General features: G+C 44.1%; 1 protein-coding gene and 1 long non-coding RNA gene across 2 annotated transcripts in view; one reads left to right on the forward strand and one right to left on the reverse strand.

Moving 5' to 3' along the window:
* The window catches only part of LOC138366659 (uncharacterized), a 48,892-nt gene extending 34,324 nt beyond the window's left edge, over positions 1-14,568 (reverse strand). Inside the window, exon 1 of the mRNA XM_069327880.1 lies at positions 14,074-14,568. Coding sequence (XP_069183981.1) covers positions 14,074-14,238 — 165 coding nt within the window. The 5' untranslated portion in view covers positions 14,239-14,568. The remainder of the gene's footprint in view (positions 1-14,073) is intronic.
* LOC138366660 (uncharacterized) overlaps positions 1-18,038 on the forward strand; it is a 46,396-nt gene that overhangs the window by 14,242 nt on the left and 14,116 nt on the right. The gene's annotated exons all lie outside the window — the stretch shown is intronic.

An 18,038-nucleotide genomic window follows, 5' to 3' on the forward strand; every position in this document is an offset into this window, starting at 1 on the left:
ATAATGAATTACTTGTCATTCATACCACACTTCTGTAATTAATTACTCCTTTACCCTGTTTACAATTTAAACAGGAAATATTTTTGCGTTTTATGGGCAAAACCATATATATATATATATATATATATATATATATATATATAATATATATATATGGTTTTATTTACTAATATATATATATATATATATATATATATATATATATATATATATATATATATATATATATATATATATATATATATTAGTATATTTTGGTAGCAGTCTTTCCTGTAGACATATATTATTAAATATGACCGAAAAAGTAAGATTAATAATTCTAACACGAATTTTCTCAATCTTTCGTACATTTCTTTTCACTGTTGGTGGTAATTCAAAAATCAATTCTCCAAAATTCATTTTTATTTCTAGTCTGACGCGACACTTGAGCGCATTTCGTAAAACTTATTACATTTTCAAAGACTTTAGTTTACATATACACAATAGAATCGCTGTTCACCAACGTACCAGTGGACGAGACAATCGGGATGATAGCCGACAGAGTGTATCGTGATCCAGCCTGTACTCCTCTTGACATACCAGAAAATATCCTAAGGAAACTACTCCAAGCTTGTACTAAAGAGGCACCCTTCTTGAGCCCGGATGGGCACATGTATAAGCAAGTAGATGGGGTCGCCATGGGTTCTCCCCTAGGTGTCCTATTTGCAAACTTCTACATGGGTACCATCGAGCAAAAAGTCTTAGTCGACATGAACTTGAAACCGGCCATATACTGCAGGTATGTTGACGACATTTTTACACAGGTACCTGATGTCAGACATCTGCAGGAGCTGAAGGAGGCATTTGAGCGGAGTTCCGTGCTGCGTTTCACTTACGAGATGGAAAAGGATGGTAAGCTGCCCTTTCTAGATGTAACAGTCATGGAAAAGAGCGGAGGTTTCCACACTGCAGTCTACACTAAGGAAACGAACATAGGAATGTGCCTAAATGCCAAAAGCGACTGCCCAGATAGGTACAAGAGGAGTGTTGTTAACGCATATGTCGACCGTGCTCTCAGCCACAGCTCAGAACGGAAGCAAGTCGACGAAGAACTCTGTAGGGTAAGGCAGGTCCTAGTCAACAACGGCTTCTCCAATGGTTTCGTCGAAGACATCATAAGAAGGAAAGTGAAACGCCATGCAACCTCTGAAGAGACAACCAACACAACACCTATACCCCCTATTAGACTATTTTACAGGAACTTCTTTTCCACAGCTCAAAAACCGGAGGAAAGGGTCCTGAAAGATATTGTTAATAGAAACGTTATCCCTACAGACAAAAATCAGAGGATACAACTGACGATTTACTATAAAACCAGAAAAACGGCCAGCCTACTCATGAGAAACTCTCCAGACACAAAGCAGAACGCTTTAAAAGAAACCAACGTCGTCTATGCCTTCAAATGCCCACTTGGGGACTGTAAGCTCCAAAAAACCCAGTATATAGGCAAGACAACAACATCTCTTTCTAGGCGTTTAACGATGCATAAGCAACAGGGCTCCATTAAGGAACATATAATCTCTTCCCACAACCAAACCATCGCCAGAGAAATCCTAGTAAACAACACAGAAATCATCGATAGATACAGTGATAGCAGGCGGCTTGACGTTTGCGAGGCATTACACATCAAGAAGTCAACACCAGCAATCAACAGCCAATTAATGCACAACTATATTCTACCCACCTCAAGACTCCGCTCCAATATAGAAGCATCAAGAAATATGGACCAATAGGCTTTCTACAATCACTTCTATTCAATACCCATTGTTTCGTGTTCTGTCTTGTGTTGATGAAATTAATACCTTATTAAATACCACCTCACCCCATCCACCTCACTCAAATGTAGATATAAACAAAATCGGAGATGTGTAAGTTCTATTCAGTTGTGTATATGTAAACTAAAGTCTTTGAAAATGTAATAAGTTTTACGAAACGCGCTCAAGTGTCGCGTCAGATTAGAAATAAAAATGAATTTTGGAGAATTGATTTTTGAATTACCACCAACAGTGAAAAGAAATGTACGAAAGATTGAGAAAATTCGTGTTAGAATTATTAATCTTACTTTTTCGGTCATATTTAATTATATAATATATATATATATATATATATATATATATATATATATATATATATATATATATATATATATATATATATATATATATATATATATATATTGTGACGGTAACGCGTTGGTGTTCGGCTGTTCAAAGCTAGGGGTATGGCCTCGTCACATAGTATTAAAAAAAAATAGAAAATCTGGAACTTCGTCTGTGGTAAGGTAAGGAGAAGACACACAAAACACAAGTAAATTTTAACAATGGAATTTTAATTACGTTAAATAAACAAAACATGAATAAAATGGACAAACAAATTTGTATAATAAAATCAATCAATCAAAATAATAAGAATAATTAAATGACACAATGAAAAGTTACGTTAAGACAAGTGAGCAAAATAACAAGAAGTGCAATATACAAAAAATGAGAGGTGCTGGAATATTGGCTTTAAGCTATCACCTCTCTCAGTACACGTACGCCAAAGCTTACGTCTAGCAGGGAGAAGTGTTAACTGTGTGAAAGCACGGAATATTCTGAGGACTGAGGTCGTGGCGGCCCCAGACATCAAGTAGTATGGGGGGGGCGGTTGTGGGAACCGACCTGTGAGATTTATATTTATTTAATTTATATGAATATATATAGAATTTATATTTACGTTAATTTATATACTTCGATAGCAATTTGTATAATGATAAGTGGACTGTATTTCTGCAATAATCTCATAATCTCACAAATCGATCCTCTACACATTAGGGGGGGGGGGGGTTATTAAATTAATATATATATGCAGCCAATCAAACTACAGAAATAACTACATACATTAAAGAGGTTCCTTATCTTATAGTACAGCAGGTTAGTCCACCAGGTATAACTAGGGTGTAGACACCAAATTATCCTCTTTGAGGTAGCTTCCATATCACCCAGTAACTGGTGCACAAATCTTGCATCCTCGTCTTGACCTGTCAAAAGTGCGCTAGCTGTGAAGCCAGATACCTATATATGACAAGTATATCAGAGAAAACAGTACATGGAACATGAAGACCTGGCTTAATTACCTTTAGTTTGAGGCTTCCATGTGATCTAACCGGATCACCCTATATAATGACATTAATGGCCACTAATGATAAATAATGGGTTTCGGAAAGAACACTTAACTTGATATGTAGACAGCGTGTTGAAAAATGGTACACCTTTGGTTTCCATAACACTACGTCCAAGTAAATTTAACAGGAGCCGAATTTGCTCCCGTGTGAGCCTCTGGTCTCGTATAAAACAATGGCTGCCCTCCTTCCCCACTCTGACGCCTGGCCTACTTTGTCCAGATTTCAGAAAGTGATAGAAGGGTCACATTTACTCTACTTTAATATTGATAATTAAGTTAATTTATATAAGATGTTTTTATGATGGTAAAGTCCAAAGACTAATGTATTTAAGAATAATTCCCAGCAAAATAGCTGGTGAATTATAATAGTATGTGGTGATGATATCCCGTTTTCTTTAGACGGTAATTCCACTACAAGTTACGTTTTCTATGGGTAACTTGTTTATACAATACAGCTATTATCTGTATGATATATTAAATGGTGTCGGATTTTCCGACAGGGGTGAGTGCAGTTGCAGCCCGACCGGCGACCAATCAGAGGAGCCGGCAGCAAGACGGGTAGTTTGGCGGTTTGAGTCTGAGCAGGTGTTCCTGGCTGCATACGTTTTGCGCTCTGGCAAACCTTGCTGGTGGTGTTGTCGTTGTTGGACATTTCCTCCATAGTAGTTTTATATAGATGGAACGACGTATTTGTGGAGGGAAGAGCAGGCTCAATCTCTTGAAGGAGATTATCGTCACAATATATATGTATGTTTCATTGAATATGACCGCATATTCTGTATTTATTATTTTCTGGTTTAGGGCTTCTATCCCTCTAACTATTTTCTTAGCATCAGGGCTTAATTGAAATAGGAGTTCTCCAAAACTCATTTTCGTACTTTTAAGGTGAAGAAAAGAAGTGATTTACTATAGATTTATTTTCTTCACCTTAAAAGTACGAAAATGAGTTTTGGAGAACTCCTATTTCAATTAAGCCCTGATGCTAAGAAAATAGTTAGAGGGATAGAAGCCCTAAACCAGAAAATAATAAATACAGAATATGTGGTCATATTCAATGAAACATGTTTGAAAGAAAACCTGCTGCCAGTATACACCAATATATATATATATATAATATATATATATATATAATATATATATATATAATATATATATATATATAATATATATATATATATATAATATATAATTCGTGACATTGAGAATAGTGACTTTGCTACCCCTTGCAAGACGTCTGAACTCCCTGGAACTGATGCAACAAGTACCAATATGAATTATAATTAGACGAAGCACTGCAAGAAATTAAACAGGTGCGACCAGCCATTCTGACCCACATCCAGACCCCACTTCCCCCCCCCCCCATCCCACACACCATTCCCTTGGGCTCTAGAAGACTCGAACCTTGTACCCCAAGCATGTGAGGCCGAAGCTCTATCGACCGAGCTATTGAGGAGTATTCATAAGGAAAGATTTTATATCTCCCCCTTCCTATTACTTCTATCCACCCCCCACTATCTGCCCCCCCCTCCTCCCTTCCATTATCTCAAAACACCCCATTCGACAATTACTTCCCTACTCCGCTATTCTCTTATCTCCCCTTCCCTCCTACCCACACCCAGCTGGTCCCACGACCACCTCAGCGACAATGTTGACTTAACAGGTTGCCAGAGACCTGCTCCTGGGGGGGGGGGGGGTGCGGAGGGGGGGGTGCGGAGTGGGGGGGGAGGGGTCTGGACGCAGCACCTGGCGGTCGGCAGCGCTGACTGAGGTCAGTAGCGGCACGGAAGTCTTACTTAAGTCTTGCTTACGGAAGTCTTTTGCTTGTTGCGTCTGTTGCGAGCAGCTGTGCTGTTTGTTGCGTCTGTTGCGAGCAGCTGTGCTGTTTGTCGCGCCTGTTGCGAGCAGCTGTGCTGTTTGTCGCGTCTGTTGCGAGCAGCTGTGCTGTTTGTCGCGTCTGTTGCGGGCAGCTGTTCTGTTTGTCGCGTCTGTTGCGAGCAGCTGTTCTGTTTGTCGCGTCTGTTGCGGGCAGCTGTTCTGTTTGTCGCGTCTGTTGCGAGCAGCTGTGCTGTTTGTCGCGTCTGTTGCGAGCAGCTGTGCTGTTTGTCGCGTCTGTTGCGAGCAGCTGTGCTGTTTGTCGCGTCTGTTGCGAGCAGCTGTGCTGTTTGTCGCGTCTGTTGCGAGCAGCTGTGCTGTTTGTCGCGTCTGTTGCGAGCAGCTGTGCTGTTTGTCGCATCTGTTGCGAGCAGCTGTGCTGTTTGTCGCGTCTGTTGCGAGCAGCTGTGCTGTTTGTCGCGTCTGTTGCGAGCAGCTGTGCTGTTTGTCGCGTCTGTTGCGAGCAGCTGTGCTGTTTGTCGCGTCTGTTGCGAGCAGCTGTGCTGTTTGTCGCGTCTGTTGCGAGCAGCTGTGCTGTTTGTCGCGTCTGTTGCGAGCAGCTGTGCTGTTTGTCGCGTCTGTTGCGAGCAGCTGTGCTGTTTGTCGCGTCTGTTGCGAGCAGCTGTGCTGTTTGTCGCGCCTGTTGCGAGCAGCTGTGCTGTTTGTCGCGTCTGTTGCGAGCAGCTGTGCTGTTTGTCGCGTCTGTTGCGAGCAGCTGTGCTGCGGTGGCTGCTGCCTCGATGTCCGCATTGCATCTAAATATTTTATCCGAAAATAACATTTTCTATAAAAGCAGAGAGGCCGATAAGACGTGATCCGAGGGGCGTGGGCTGGCTGATAGTGAAGGTTGAGAGTCTTGGATGATCTTTATGGAGGGTCGCTCTTCTCTACCCAATGGTTATCACACTGTCTGCACGCGCTCTCCACCTGCTGTGACACGGGCTTTTCACGTGCTCCTCACGTGCTATCCATAGTGTTGGCACGTAACCACAACGTTGAGACAACATCACCACAACATGGTGACGATGTTAGTGCAACATAAAAAGAACGTTATGGTTAGCCTGTGTTGTTTTGGTAACGTCCATCTCCCTCCCCCCCCTTCTTTCCCCCCAAGTTAATTCACCGTTATCAACGCTGATAACGTCGAACCAACGCCGCTCTTGGATAAGCGTCCCACTAGGGCTCGAATATGTTTCTAGTTTCTGCTATTTCCAGCTGTGAATAATGTTGTATATTGTGTAACTTTCCTTCAGATTCTTACATGTTATAACTGGTGTGGACCTGTGTCGTTATGACTGGTGTGGACCTGTGTCGTTATGACTGGTGTGCACAAGTGTATCGGCATCAACACTAACACTTGCGCTTTCACTGGCACATCTGCGTCACCGCAGATCGACACACGTGTCATCAATGACGGCCGCATCTGTCAGCGAGCTCTGAGGTCAGGAAACATTGAGAGAACTGTTTACGGTTGGGAGGACAGGCTTCCGTGGCTGGCAAGGTCAACGATAAAGATTGAGTGATCAGAGCCCAACTGGTGTTTACCTCAGCTTCGAATCAGGGGAGTCGGTCGGCCGAGCGGACAGCACGCTGGACTTGTGATCCTGTGGTCCCGGGTTCGATCCCGGGCGCCGGCGAGAAACAATGGGCAGAGTTTCTTTCACCCTATGCCCCTGTTACCTAGCAGTAAATAGGTACCTGGGTGTTAGTCAGCTGTCACGGGCTGCTTCCTGGGGGTGGAGGCCTGGTCGAGGACCGGGCCGCGGGGACACTAAAAATCCCCGAAATCATCTCAAGATAACCTCAAGAAGCTTTACTGGTGATTACAGGTGACCTCTACCTTCCCCTAATCACCCCCGCCTCCCCCAGGCTTACTTCCCCAGAGAGACAATCCCCAGGATGATCGCTCCAGGGGGGGAGGGGGCTGACAGGGTGACCTTGAAGGGGTGATGTTCCTGAGGTAAGTCCTCTCAAAAGTGGCCTTGGGGTAATATCTAAGGGTGAACTACTTATGGTTACTCCCTTCTAGGGTGACGTCCCCTGTCCCCGAAGGATGATCTCCTCAGGATGACCCTCAAGGGTCATCCTCAAAGGTCACATCCTCATGGTAACCCCCGAAGGCCGACCTCCTGGAGGTGACCACCTCCCTTCTCGGAAGACTTATGTCATTTTCAAATGCTACTTATCTACTTAAAGCAAGATTCTGCTTTTGGCGGAGACTCTTATAAAGAAGCCCAAGACTTCACATCACAGCTCAAGGTGTCATTACTCTGATAACACCAGTCGGGGGTCTTTGTTGCCTGGTTATTTCCACATCCCTTTACGGGCTCACCATAGACCGTGCTACATGGCCACTTCGTTCTGAGTAGCTAAATCTAAAACGACAATGACATCCACATCCCACTCCACCACCACCACCACCACCACCATCACCATCACCACCACCACCACCACCACCACCACCACCACCACCACCACCACCATCACCACCCCATTACTATCCTTGCCACACCATCCCCTATCCCTCCAGTACATCCTTAACACACCACGTAACTTCAGGTTAAACTTTTAAATTAAGCTAAAAGTACTTAGAGGCCAAATTCTGCAAGTTGTGAAGGAAGGAGTCGGTCGACTTGGATAGTTAACTTCTGGCACGAGCGAGGCGTTCCTGGTAGCCAGACTCATACTGAAACGTCATGACAGACACACAGAAACAGAAACACAGACACACAGAAACACAGACACACAGAAACACAGACACACAGACACACAGACACACAGACACACAGACACACAGACACACAGACACACAGACACACAGACACACAGACACACAGACACACAGAAACACAGACACACAGAAACACAGACACACAGAAACACAGACACACAGAAACACAGACACACAGAAACACAGACACACAGAAACACAGACACACAGAAACACAGACACACAGAAACACAGACACACAGAAACACAGACACACAGAAACACAGACACACAGAAACACAGACACACAGAAACACAGACACACAGAAACACAGACACACAGAAACACAGACACACAGAAACACAGACACACAGAAACACAGACACACAGAAACACAGACACACAGAAACACAGACACACAGAAACACAGACACACAGAAACACAGACACACAGAAACACAGACACACAGACACACAGACACACAGACACACAGACACACAGACACACAGACACACAGACACACAGACACACAGACACACAGACACACAGACACAATGTTTGCGGACGATGCTAAAATTATGAGAAGGATTAAAACAGAAGAGGACTGTTTGAGGCTTCAAGAAGACCTAGACAAGCTGAAGGAATGGTCGAACAAATGGTTGTTAGAGTTTAACCCAACCAAATGTAATGTAATGAAGATAGGTGTAGGGAGCAGGAGGCCAGATACAAGGTATCATCTGGGAGAGGAAATTCTTCAGGAGTCAGAGAAGGAAAAAGACTTGGGGGTTGATATCACGCCAGACCTGTCTCCTGCAGCACATATCAAGCGGATAACATCAGCGGCATATGCCAGGCTGGCCAACATACGAACGGCATTCAGGAACTTGTGTAAAGAATCATTCAGAACTTTGTATACCACATATGTCAGGCCAATCCTGGAGTATGCAGCCCCAGCATGGAGTCCATATCTAGTCAAGGATAAGACTAAACTGGAAAAGGTTCAAAGGTTTGCCACCAGACTAGTACCCGAGCTGAGAGGTATGAGCTACGAGGAGAGACTACGGGAATTAAACCTCACTTCGCTGGAAGACAGAAGAGTTAGGGGGGACATGATCACCACATTCAAGATTCTGAAGGGGATTGATAGGGTAGATAAAGACAGTCTATTTAACACAAGGGGAACACGCACAAGGGGACACAGGTGGAAACTTAGTACCCAGATGAGCCACAGAGACGTTAGAAAGAATTTTTTCAGTGTCAGAGTAGTTAATAAATGGAATGCATTAGGCAGTGATGTGGTGGAGGCTGACTCCATACACAGTTTCAAGTGTAGATATGATAGAGCCCAATAGGCTCAGGAACCTGTACACCAGTTGATTGACGGTTGAGAGGCGGGACCAAAGAGCCAGAGCTCAACCCCCACAAACACAACTAGGTGAGTACACACACACACACACACACACACACACACACACACACACACACACACACACACACACACACACACACACACACACACACACACACACACACCAGCAACGCTTCCACTAAATCCTTTCTGCAGCTCTACAAATCCCTCTGAGGTGACCGTATAGCACTGGACCGCCCTGTCCAAACACATGAATGAGGCGCCCAGAAAAACCGCCCCACTCCCCCGCACCACAACGCCACTCCTGCAGTTCTCCACAACCTCACAACCTCACCAGTCACCTGCCAAGTGTACCCGCGCCTCATGGAAAGTGTGTCAAGCGCCAGGGGCGTATTGCCCAACACTTCGGTCCCAAGTGTTGAGACCGAAGCCTTAAACGGTTGAGTGACCCCTCCTGGAGGCGGAATTTTGCGTGCGACGTCATCTAATGGCTCGCTGGGTCCGTTAGTAACGTTGTCATATATTGGCTTTCCTGTCGCTTGTTCGAGGCAATGATTCGTGTTCGGATTCCACGCGTAGCATCTGCGGCAGGTGTTCGAAGGAGTTTCGAAAGTTTTTTGGTTTGAATCCCCGTTAGAAATGTGACTTGCATGAATTGCAAGTTTGATTGTGCAAGGAAACTTGAATATATACCTAAGCAAGTATTCGCTGAATGGTTCAACATACTCAGGCATGTATTCATTCGATGAGTAAATTTCATGACGTGATTGCACTTGATGCGTTCGCTCGCTCGACCATTTATACACGCATAGATGCAGTCCAAGAGACGCACGTAGTGTACACACGCACACATGAAACCCGTGCATACTCCGGTATGCATACACGTGCTCACGTGAGTCGCGGCTTAACTGTACACCCACACGCCTGGACACAATAAACCTTGTGAACAAAAATAAAAGGAATACAGACAGTACAAAATAACTTTCCGTATAACTGTTCTATTAACTGTTAAAAAATATTCCAACATTATTACAGAATAATACAACCCCAGACGTAAAACAAGACGAAGATGACGCAAGTAGGAACACTATCCAAGAATGGCGTTTGATTGACGTCGATTCAGCAATAATTCGGCGTTGAATTGGACTGGCTCTCAGATACTGTGCCAACGGGAACGACGTTTCAGTCCGTTTTGAACCTTTAGAATGATGACTGAGGATGCAGGACGGACCGAAACGTCGTCACTCTCATGGGTCATATGTGCGAGTTTGGACATTTGATCAGGCACGCTATTGTGACCTGTGAAACAAATCTCCCGTTTATTCGTTTCTCTCCATTGCCTCACACCCAAACGGGACTGTTACCGGCCCTGTTGTACGAGGCTGTTTCAAGGGGCTGTTAGTTGTACCAGAGTGACATCCGCCAATAAAGAATTTCCTGTAAGTTTTCTCACTCTGCTGGGTAAGCTTAAAGAGCCAGATAAGGTCGTTTTAATATATTTTGGTGATAGGAGAGAGTGAGAGAGTGAGAGAGAGAGAGAGAGAGTGAGAGTGAGAGTGAGAGAGTGAGAGAGTGAGAGAGTGAGAGAGTGAGAGAGTGAGAGTGAGAGAGTGAGAGAGTGAGAGAGTATCTTGAGATGGATCGGCAGTTTGAATGCACTTATGTGTTAGGGGTTGAATATAAGAGAGGTTTTGAATAGCAATATTTCTTGATGGTAAATGTCGGATATCATTCATCCATTATTTGCCATCATTTCGTTCCCCTTAAATAGTTACTGTCTCTCTATGTGTCTGTGTTTCTCTGTCTCTCTGTGTTTCTCTGTCTCTGTCTCTCTGTGTCTGTTTCTCTTTCCTTTCCCTCCTCTCTATTTCCTTCTTCCCTCTAACATAAGGAGGACACCATAAGAGGTGTGACTGCAACAGTTCATTTTGGTACGTTTTTACCAAATAGTTGTTAAAAGCATCATTTACCTTGGCGTCGCGTCTCGTCACCTCACGACAGAAAGATGAATACGGAACTTGATGCTGTCTCAAGTGTTCCGTCTGCTCCTTAAGTCACCAAACACAGTCATGAGCGGATCATTGGATAACGTAACAATGCTGCACGTTCTCTCGATTTGCCAATCCGTAAACAAATGTAACTGTTTTGCCTTTTGAGAAATATACGAAGCCAATCATCCGGCTTAACCTCTATCGAGACCTGATACGGACACACACTAAATATTACAAGGGGGGGGGGGGCTAAATTTTGACTAATACATCGCATATTTAACATATTGGTCAATTGCGGACAAAAATGCAATGAAATAGGGGGGAGAGAACAGATTGTATAGCCCGCTTTGCTGGTGATCATAATAGGGGAGAATAGAGGCAAATATCCTCACTGAGAAACAGGATGAATGGGCAAGAAAATGGGACGTTTAGGAGATAAGTGAGGAAGGTGGAGGACGGAGAGAATGAGGGGAAATACATATATATGGGCGCATATATGGGGGAATTTAACAATTGTTATCAAGGGCGGGATTAATGAAAAGCCGCGTCTGTAATGGGACTGTAACTATAGCTGTAATATATGGGGCACTAATCTTTCCGTAATGGGTAGGGTGTGTGGCACTGCTGGTGACCTGACGAGGCAGGGAAGTGTAGCTAGGAAAGCACTGTTAGCGGGACAGGTAGACAGTATTAGAAGTTAGTGTTGAGGAAGATGAGAGGAAGACGTCAGCCTTGTGTTGGCTTGAGAGATGGTGGTGGTGGTGGTGGTGGTAGAGATAGTGGTGATGGTGGGGAAGGGGTAGTAGCCTCAAAATAATGTCCCCACGTAGGAGGAAGCCAGATAAGAGGTGCAGGTAACACAGTGGGTAGGTGGGGGGGGCTGGGGCCACTGTCGCCACCAGGGGCCAGATTCATGAAAGCACTTACGAACGTGTACATCTTTATTCAATCTTTGACGGCTTTGGTTACATTTATTAAACAGCTTATAAGCAGGAAAACTTCCCATTCAACTGTTGTTGTTGTTATAAACAGCCTCCTGGTGCTTCGCAGCTCATTAACTGTTTAATAATTGTAAACAAAGCCGCCAAAGATTGAGAAAAGATGTACAGGTTCGTAAATGCTTGCGTAAGTGTTTTCGTGAATCTGGCCCCAGGTAGACAAAGGTGTTACTGGCGGCGCCACCAGGTAACAAAGGTGTTACAAACGGCGCTTGGCAGCTGTCACTCTGAGCGTCGCACATTTTTACATAAATAACTGCACATTTACAATCACAAAGTCGCAAGCGAGCGTGTCCGGCTGTCGACCGCGTGTTCAGATACGAGGGAACAGTTATTCTACTCAACTTTGCATGGCAAGCCCCATGTTACCCATGGGTGGACATACAATCCGTCCCCTTAAAATTAACGTCACTTTTCGCTCATATGCGCTATGGCCAAATTTGGCCAAATTGACCTTGTGACCTTCATTTCAAATTACGTAATTTGAAATGAAATCGACTCACAAAAGTGACGTTCTGTTCCGTTTTCTATTTGAGTCGTCAGGCTTACGCGCAGAGGTTATGAGAGGACACTTTAAATTAACGTTTTCCATAACGTTTTGAAACTTTATGAGAATTTCCTGCCCACCTAGCCTATCAGATGACCCTTAACTTACTCTTGTTGAAAAAAAAAATCCCAAATTTATTTTCATTTTTTTTTCATTTTCAAATTACGTCCAAATTCGGCCATACAGGCAAACGGCCAAAAGCGACGTTCTTTTTAAGAGGACAGGTTGCAAACCATATGGGAATTCAGCTCCTGGACCCTGCCTTTAGCAGCGATTGTGGTGTTACAAAAGCTGCTCTCACCGTCGTGAGGTGTTGTACTGAATGCAGACGAGGAGTCACAATAACGTGGCTGAAATATGTTGACCAGACCACACACTAGAAAGTGAAGGGACGACGACGCTTGGGTCCGTTCTGGACCATTCTCAAGTCGATTGTTGTACTCAAGTGTGGAGAGGAAGGGATGGCCTGCCACCAACAAAGGGAAGATATGGTTGTCATGATTATTCCTGCTCTGCCCGAAACGCTTTGCGTAATAGTGGCTTTAGGCATTGTATGTACTAGCTCCTATCTATAAAGCCAACAAACTTTGTAAAATCTCTTTATGTATGTACCTTTGCCTAAATAAAAATTATTATTATTATTATTCTTTATTAGTTTATGATAAGGATTAGCTAGATTCCTATACAAATGCTCGTTTAAATTGTTGAATAATAAACTGTATTGTATAGAACTGTATCGTTGTATAACATAAAATTGGGGGTGTTCGGCAGCTGTTTATAGTTTTCTACCACAGATTTGGTCATACAGCGCTAACGAGGTTACATTCATAGTCTTCTGTCCGCCACGGACACCTTAGAGACCTGTCAGTCAACATAATGTAGCGAGTCGCTGAGCACTCAACAACAGGTGACTGAAGGGAGGTTACAAGGTCAACCAACATCAACACATCTTCGCCTGTCTTACATAGACTACATTAGACATCTGTTTTCCTAGACACATATTGAAGCGAGTCTATGAAACGTCTTTTAAGTATTGTGAGTAAATATCTTAAGAGGATCGTGGCGGTGTTGGATCCCACACCTGAGAAACAACGAGGGTCCACAAGGGCCGCTTACTGTAACGTCACTGTACCGCTAAACGACACCCGCGGCAATTACAGTCTGGACGACAGTTACACGTAACTTATTGCACAATTACGTAAAATATATCGGCGTTCAGATTTTTTTAGTTTCCAAACTGATGTGAGACTTACAGGCTTACCATTAGGCCGGAGATACGCTTAGGGTTTGGCTTCTAAATCTTTTGATATAACGAAAGGAAATATTTATATAAACAAAGAGACGTTAAAGTAATATAAGAACATGCTTATTGGAGTGTCTTACCGTTGCGACGAGGGTAACTGTCTTGAGAGATCTTGTCTCTGCCTCTCCTCCACTTCCCTCTATATTATCGTCTTCTTCCTTCTTCCCCTGTTCATCCTCCTCCTCCTCAACACTCTTGTCTCTCACTGGTTCACATACTGTCTTCTGTATACTCTGTGTTGACATTGTCCTCAGGCGTTAGAGTACAGAGAGGAAAGGATGAGTCCTTTTTCAAGAACGCTGATTTCTGCACATTTTCCCAGTCGTGAATGTTTGCCACTTCGCAAGCCAGATGGAGTGGGAGATGGCGACCGTTCACCGTTAGGAAGGTTAGGTTGTAAGCGTAACTGTTGATCCTTCCTACACAACATTTGCAACAATACACTACACCCACAACAATCACTTGTCCTGATGGGCGTGACGTTTCTGGTGCTGTGGAGGAGAGTGTTGAGGGGGGTGGAGGTGTGTTGTCAACGGTAGTGGGCGCTACACTGCCTCATACATGGTGTGTGTGTGTGTGTGGGTGGGTGTGTGTGGGTGGGTGGGAGCGTTGCTGCTTCCGCACCATATGTTGTTAAGTTCGCCCCACCTACCACAGTCACCCCTTGTACGCACACATACGCACGCACAAACACGCACACGTACACACGCACACACAAATGCGCGCGGCAATGAAAGCTGAAGTTGCGACGCTAGGAGCAAATATAATTAACACGGACACGCATTCGAACTCAGGGATGTCCTGTTTCAGCCAGTCCTCACAAAGGCCAAAAGTGATGCCAAACACCCGCCAAACACCCGCCAAACACCCGCCAAACCCGCTGTTCATGAATGAAAAACGGTTTACACACGACTCACAACTGCTGACGTCCGAACACTTCCGGAACAATGCTTCACTGATTACCTCTGTTCACCTCTGTTCGAATCTCAACTCTGTAAATGTCAACAGAACCTAAACACCTAACTAAACCAATGCCTAAATACGCACAGTATGCTAAAATATACTAATATTAATTTATATTTGAGAAAATTACAATTTTGAATGAACAGCATTAAAATTTATAAATGTGTCTTTGGGGTCGACCGCTGGATGGAATGAACATAGCCCGAAGACAGGTTGCTTGTTTACAAGCATACCAGCAGGACCCTCCACCACCTTATGCCCAACCACTTGGGCTGGACGGCAGAGCGACGGTTTCGCTTCATGCAGGTCGGCGTTCAATCCCCGACCATCCACAAGTGGTTGGGCACCATTCCTTACCCCCCCGTCCCATCCCAAATCCTTATCTTGACCCTCCTTCTCAGTGCTATATAGTCGTAATGGCTTGGCACTTTCCCCTGATGATTCCCTTCCCCCTCCATCACCCTCCACCAGGTTCCCTCCATGTAGTATTTTAAATTTGGCTAATACGTCGCTTTTTTAACGAATTGGTCAATTCCGTGTGTAAAACTACGTACTGTATGTTTGAGAATAGAGATCGCTACCTAACAGGAAGTTGAGGTTTCTCGTGGAACCGTTTAGGTTAGTATTTAGTCGTTCGTAATATATATTACTTAGGAGTCATTTAGAGAATCCTTTCTCTAACTTACACCAGATTTAGGAAACACGCGGACTGTGTGTGTGTGTGTGTGTGTGTGTGTGTGTGTGTGTGTGTGTGTGTGTGTGTGTGTGTGTGTGTGTGTGTGTGTGTGTGTGTGTGTGTGTGTGTACGGGCACGTGGTGGCTGATTATATTGTGATCAGTCGGGCACACACATGTATCTCGCAACAGCGATAGAGGCGTCTGCAACATGTTCATTTGTTGCAACAAACGTTTTCTTGGTAAAGATGAGATTACGAAGGTCGTAGGACACGTTTATGACGGAGTGGTGTGTGTGTGTGTGGGGGGGGGGTGGAGACGGGATCTTTAGTGCCCCTAACATTGCTCCGACACACATAGACGGTTGAACCCAAAACTGGTCTCGTTTTGCATTATTCTGAATATCGTTGCCGGCACGAGAAAGAAGGCAACAGTCCTAAATTTTGCTAGGCCTAGTTTAGCCCGAATGTCTGCTAAATTAGACCTATATCATATATTAGACATATAGGCCTAGGAAATGACACTTTTAAGTGTGCTATTTGAGGGTATCACAGCAGTTCTTTGTTGGGATCAACAGTCCGATTTTGTACGGTTGATGAATAGATGAGTTTAAATGTTACAATTAATCATCCCGTTCTCTGGGTTACCACTCCGTAAAAAACGTAGCGGTTTTTCCTATCTAGAAGCGTCTGAACCTGTGCAACCCACCTAACCCACCGGAACCTGGACTCATTAGTACCAGGAAGCGTCATTATTGCTGTGGTTTTTGTTTTCCCTAAACCGTCGCAGTTTTAACGTGTGGGGCCGGGCGACTGCCTAAGAAATGTTGCGTTTAGTGTAAGAGAATATTGTTGAATTAACGGTTAACTTGTGTGTGTTCACCTAGTTGTGCTTGCGGAGGTTGAGCTCTGTTCTTTCGGCCCGCCTCTCAACTATCAATTAATCAACTGTTACTACTAATTTGTGTGTACTGACGTAATTGTACTCGCCTAATTGTGAGTACCTTGAGGCATCCGAGAAGTGCCAGTACGTGTGTGTGTGTACTCACCTAATTATACTCATCTAGTTGTGCTTGCGGGAGTTGAGCTTTGGCTCTTTGGTCCCGCTTCTCAACCGTCAATCAACTGGTGTACAGATTTCTGAGCTTCTCGAGCTCTATCATGTGTATGTGCGTGCATGCGCGTGCGTGTGCGTGGGTGTGTCCGCGGGTCGGAGCTCCTATCATTATCGCGGTGATTCCTTTTAACTTAAAACTGTCGCGAAAATGTTGGCAAATGAAAGAGCAAAGGTTTTTTGGCGTTGTTCTTAACAAACTTTGTTGGGGGATGGATGGGGGGGGGGTTATCTTGAGGCTATCTTGAGGGGGGTACAAGCCTCCCTCCGCTTGCAACATGTGCAACATCAACGCTGCTCCCAGCCCTCGGCTCTCTTGGCTTTAGATCTTAATGCTTTCTTAATTCCTCCTCCTTCTTACTATTTGGGCTTTAACCCTCTTCCTCTGGCTGTATTCCTTGGCTGTAACCTTCACTCTGGCTGTATTCCTTGGCTGTAACCTTCACTCTGGCTGTATTCCTTGGCTGTAACCTTCACTCTGGCTGTATTCCTTGGCTGTAACCTTCACTCTGGCTGTATTCCTTGGCTGTAACCTTCACTCTGGCTGTATTCCTTGGCTGTAACCTTCACTCTGGCTGTATTCCTTGGCTGTATTCCTTGGCTGTAACCTTCACTCTGGCTGTACTCCCTGACCAGTGTATAAACTTCAAGTATGCGCGATCATCCTCAGTTACGCGTAAAAACAGCACCCGAGCGTAAAATTTATAATCTCAAGTCTCCGTGGTGCAGTGGTAAGACACTCGCCTGGCGTTCCTCGAGCGCTTTGTCATGGGTTCGTATCCTGGCCGGGGAGGATTTACTGGGCGCAAATCCTTAACTGTAACCTCTGTTTAACGCAACAGTAAAATAAGTACTTGGTTGTAACAACGATTCTTCGCGGCGGGGATCGTATTCCAGGGACCTGCCCGAGTGGCAACTAGTGGCTGTACAAGAATGTAACAACTCTTCTATATATCTCCAAAAAAAAAAAAAAAAAAAAAAAATCCATCGTGTTTTTCAAACTGCAGGTAAGTTTGGGTAAAATACAAAAAAAATTGTTTTCCCTTATTGTTACATTTCCTTATATAAAAAAAAGACAATTTAAAACTTCAAATATGTGGAGTCATCTTGAATTATTCTCTTAAATAACACTCGAGTCATAATATTGTAAATATGTTTTTTTTTATTTTTCAAACTGTAGGTCAGTGTGTCAAATGCGAGAAATAGTTTTTCCTTGTTGTTAAATTCCCTATGTTTACGGCTAGGTAAATAGAGGCATTAGATGAAAGAAACTGCCCATTTGATTTTCTCTTCC

This window comes from Procambarus clarkii, chromosome 20 (genome assembly GCF_040958095.1).
Source record: "Procambarus clarkii isolate CNS0578487 chromosome 20, FALCON_Pclarkii_2.0, whole genome shotgun sequence".
In the NCBI taxonomy this organism is placed as follows: domain Eukaryota; kingdom Metazoa; phylum Arthropoda; class Malacostraca; order Decapoda; family Cambaridae; genus Procambarus; species Procambarus clarkii.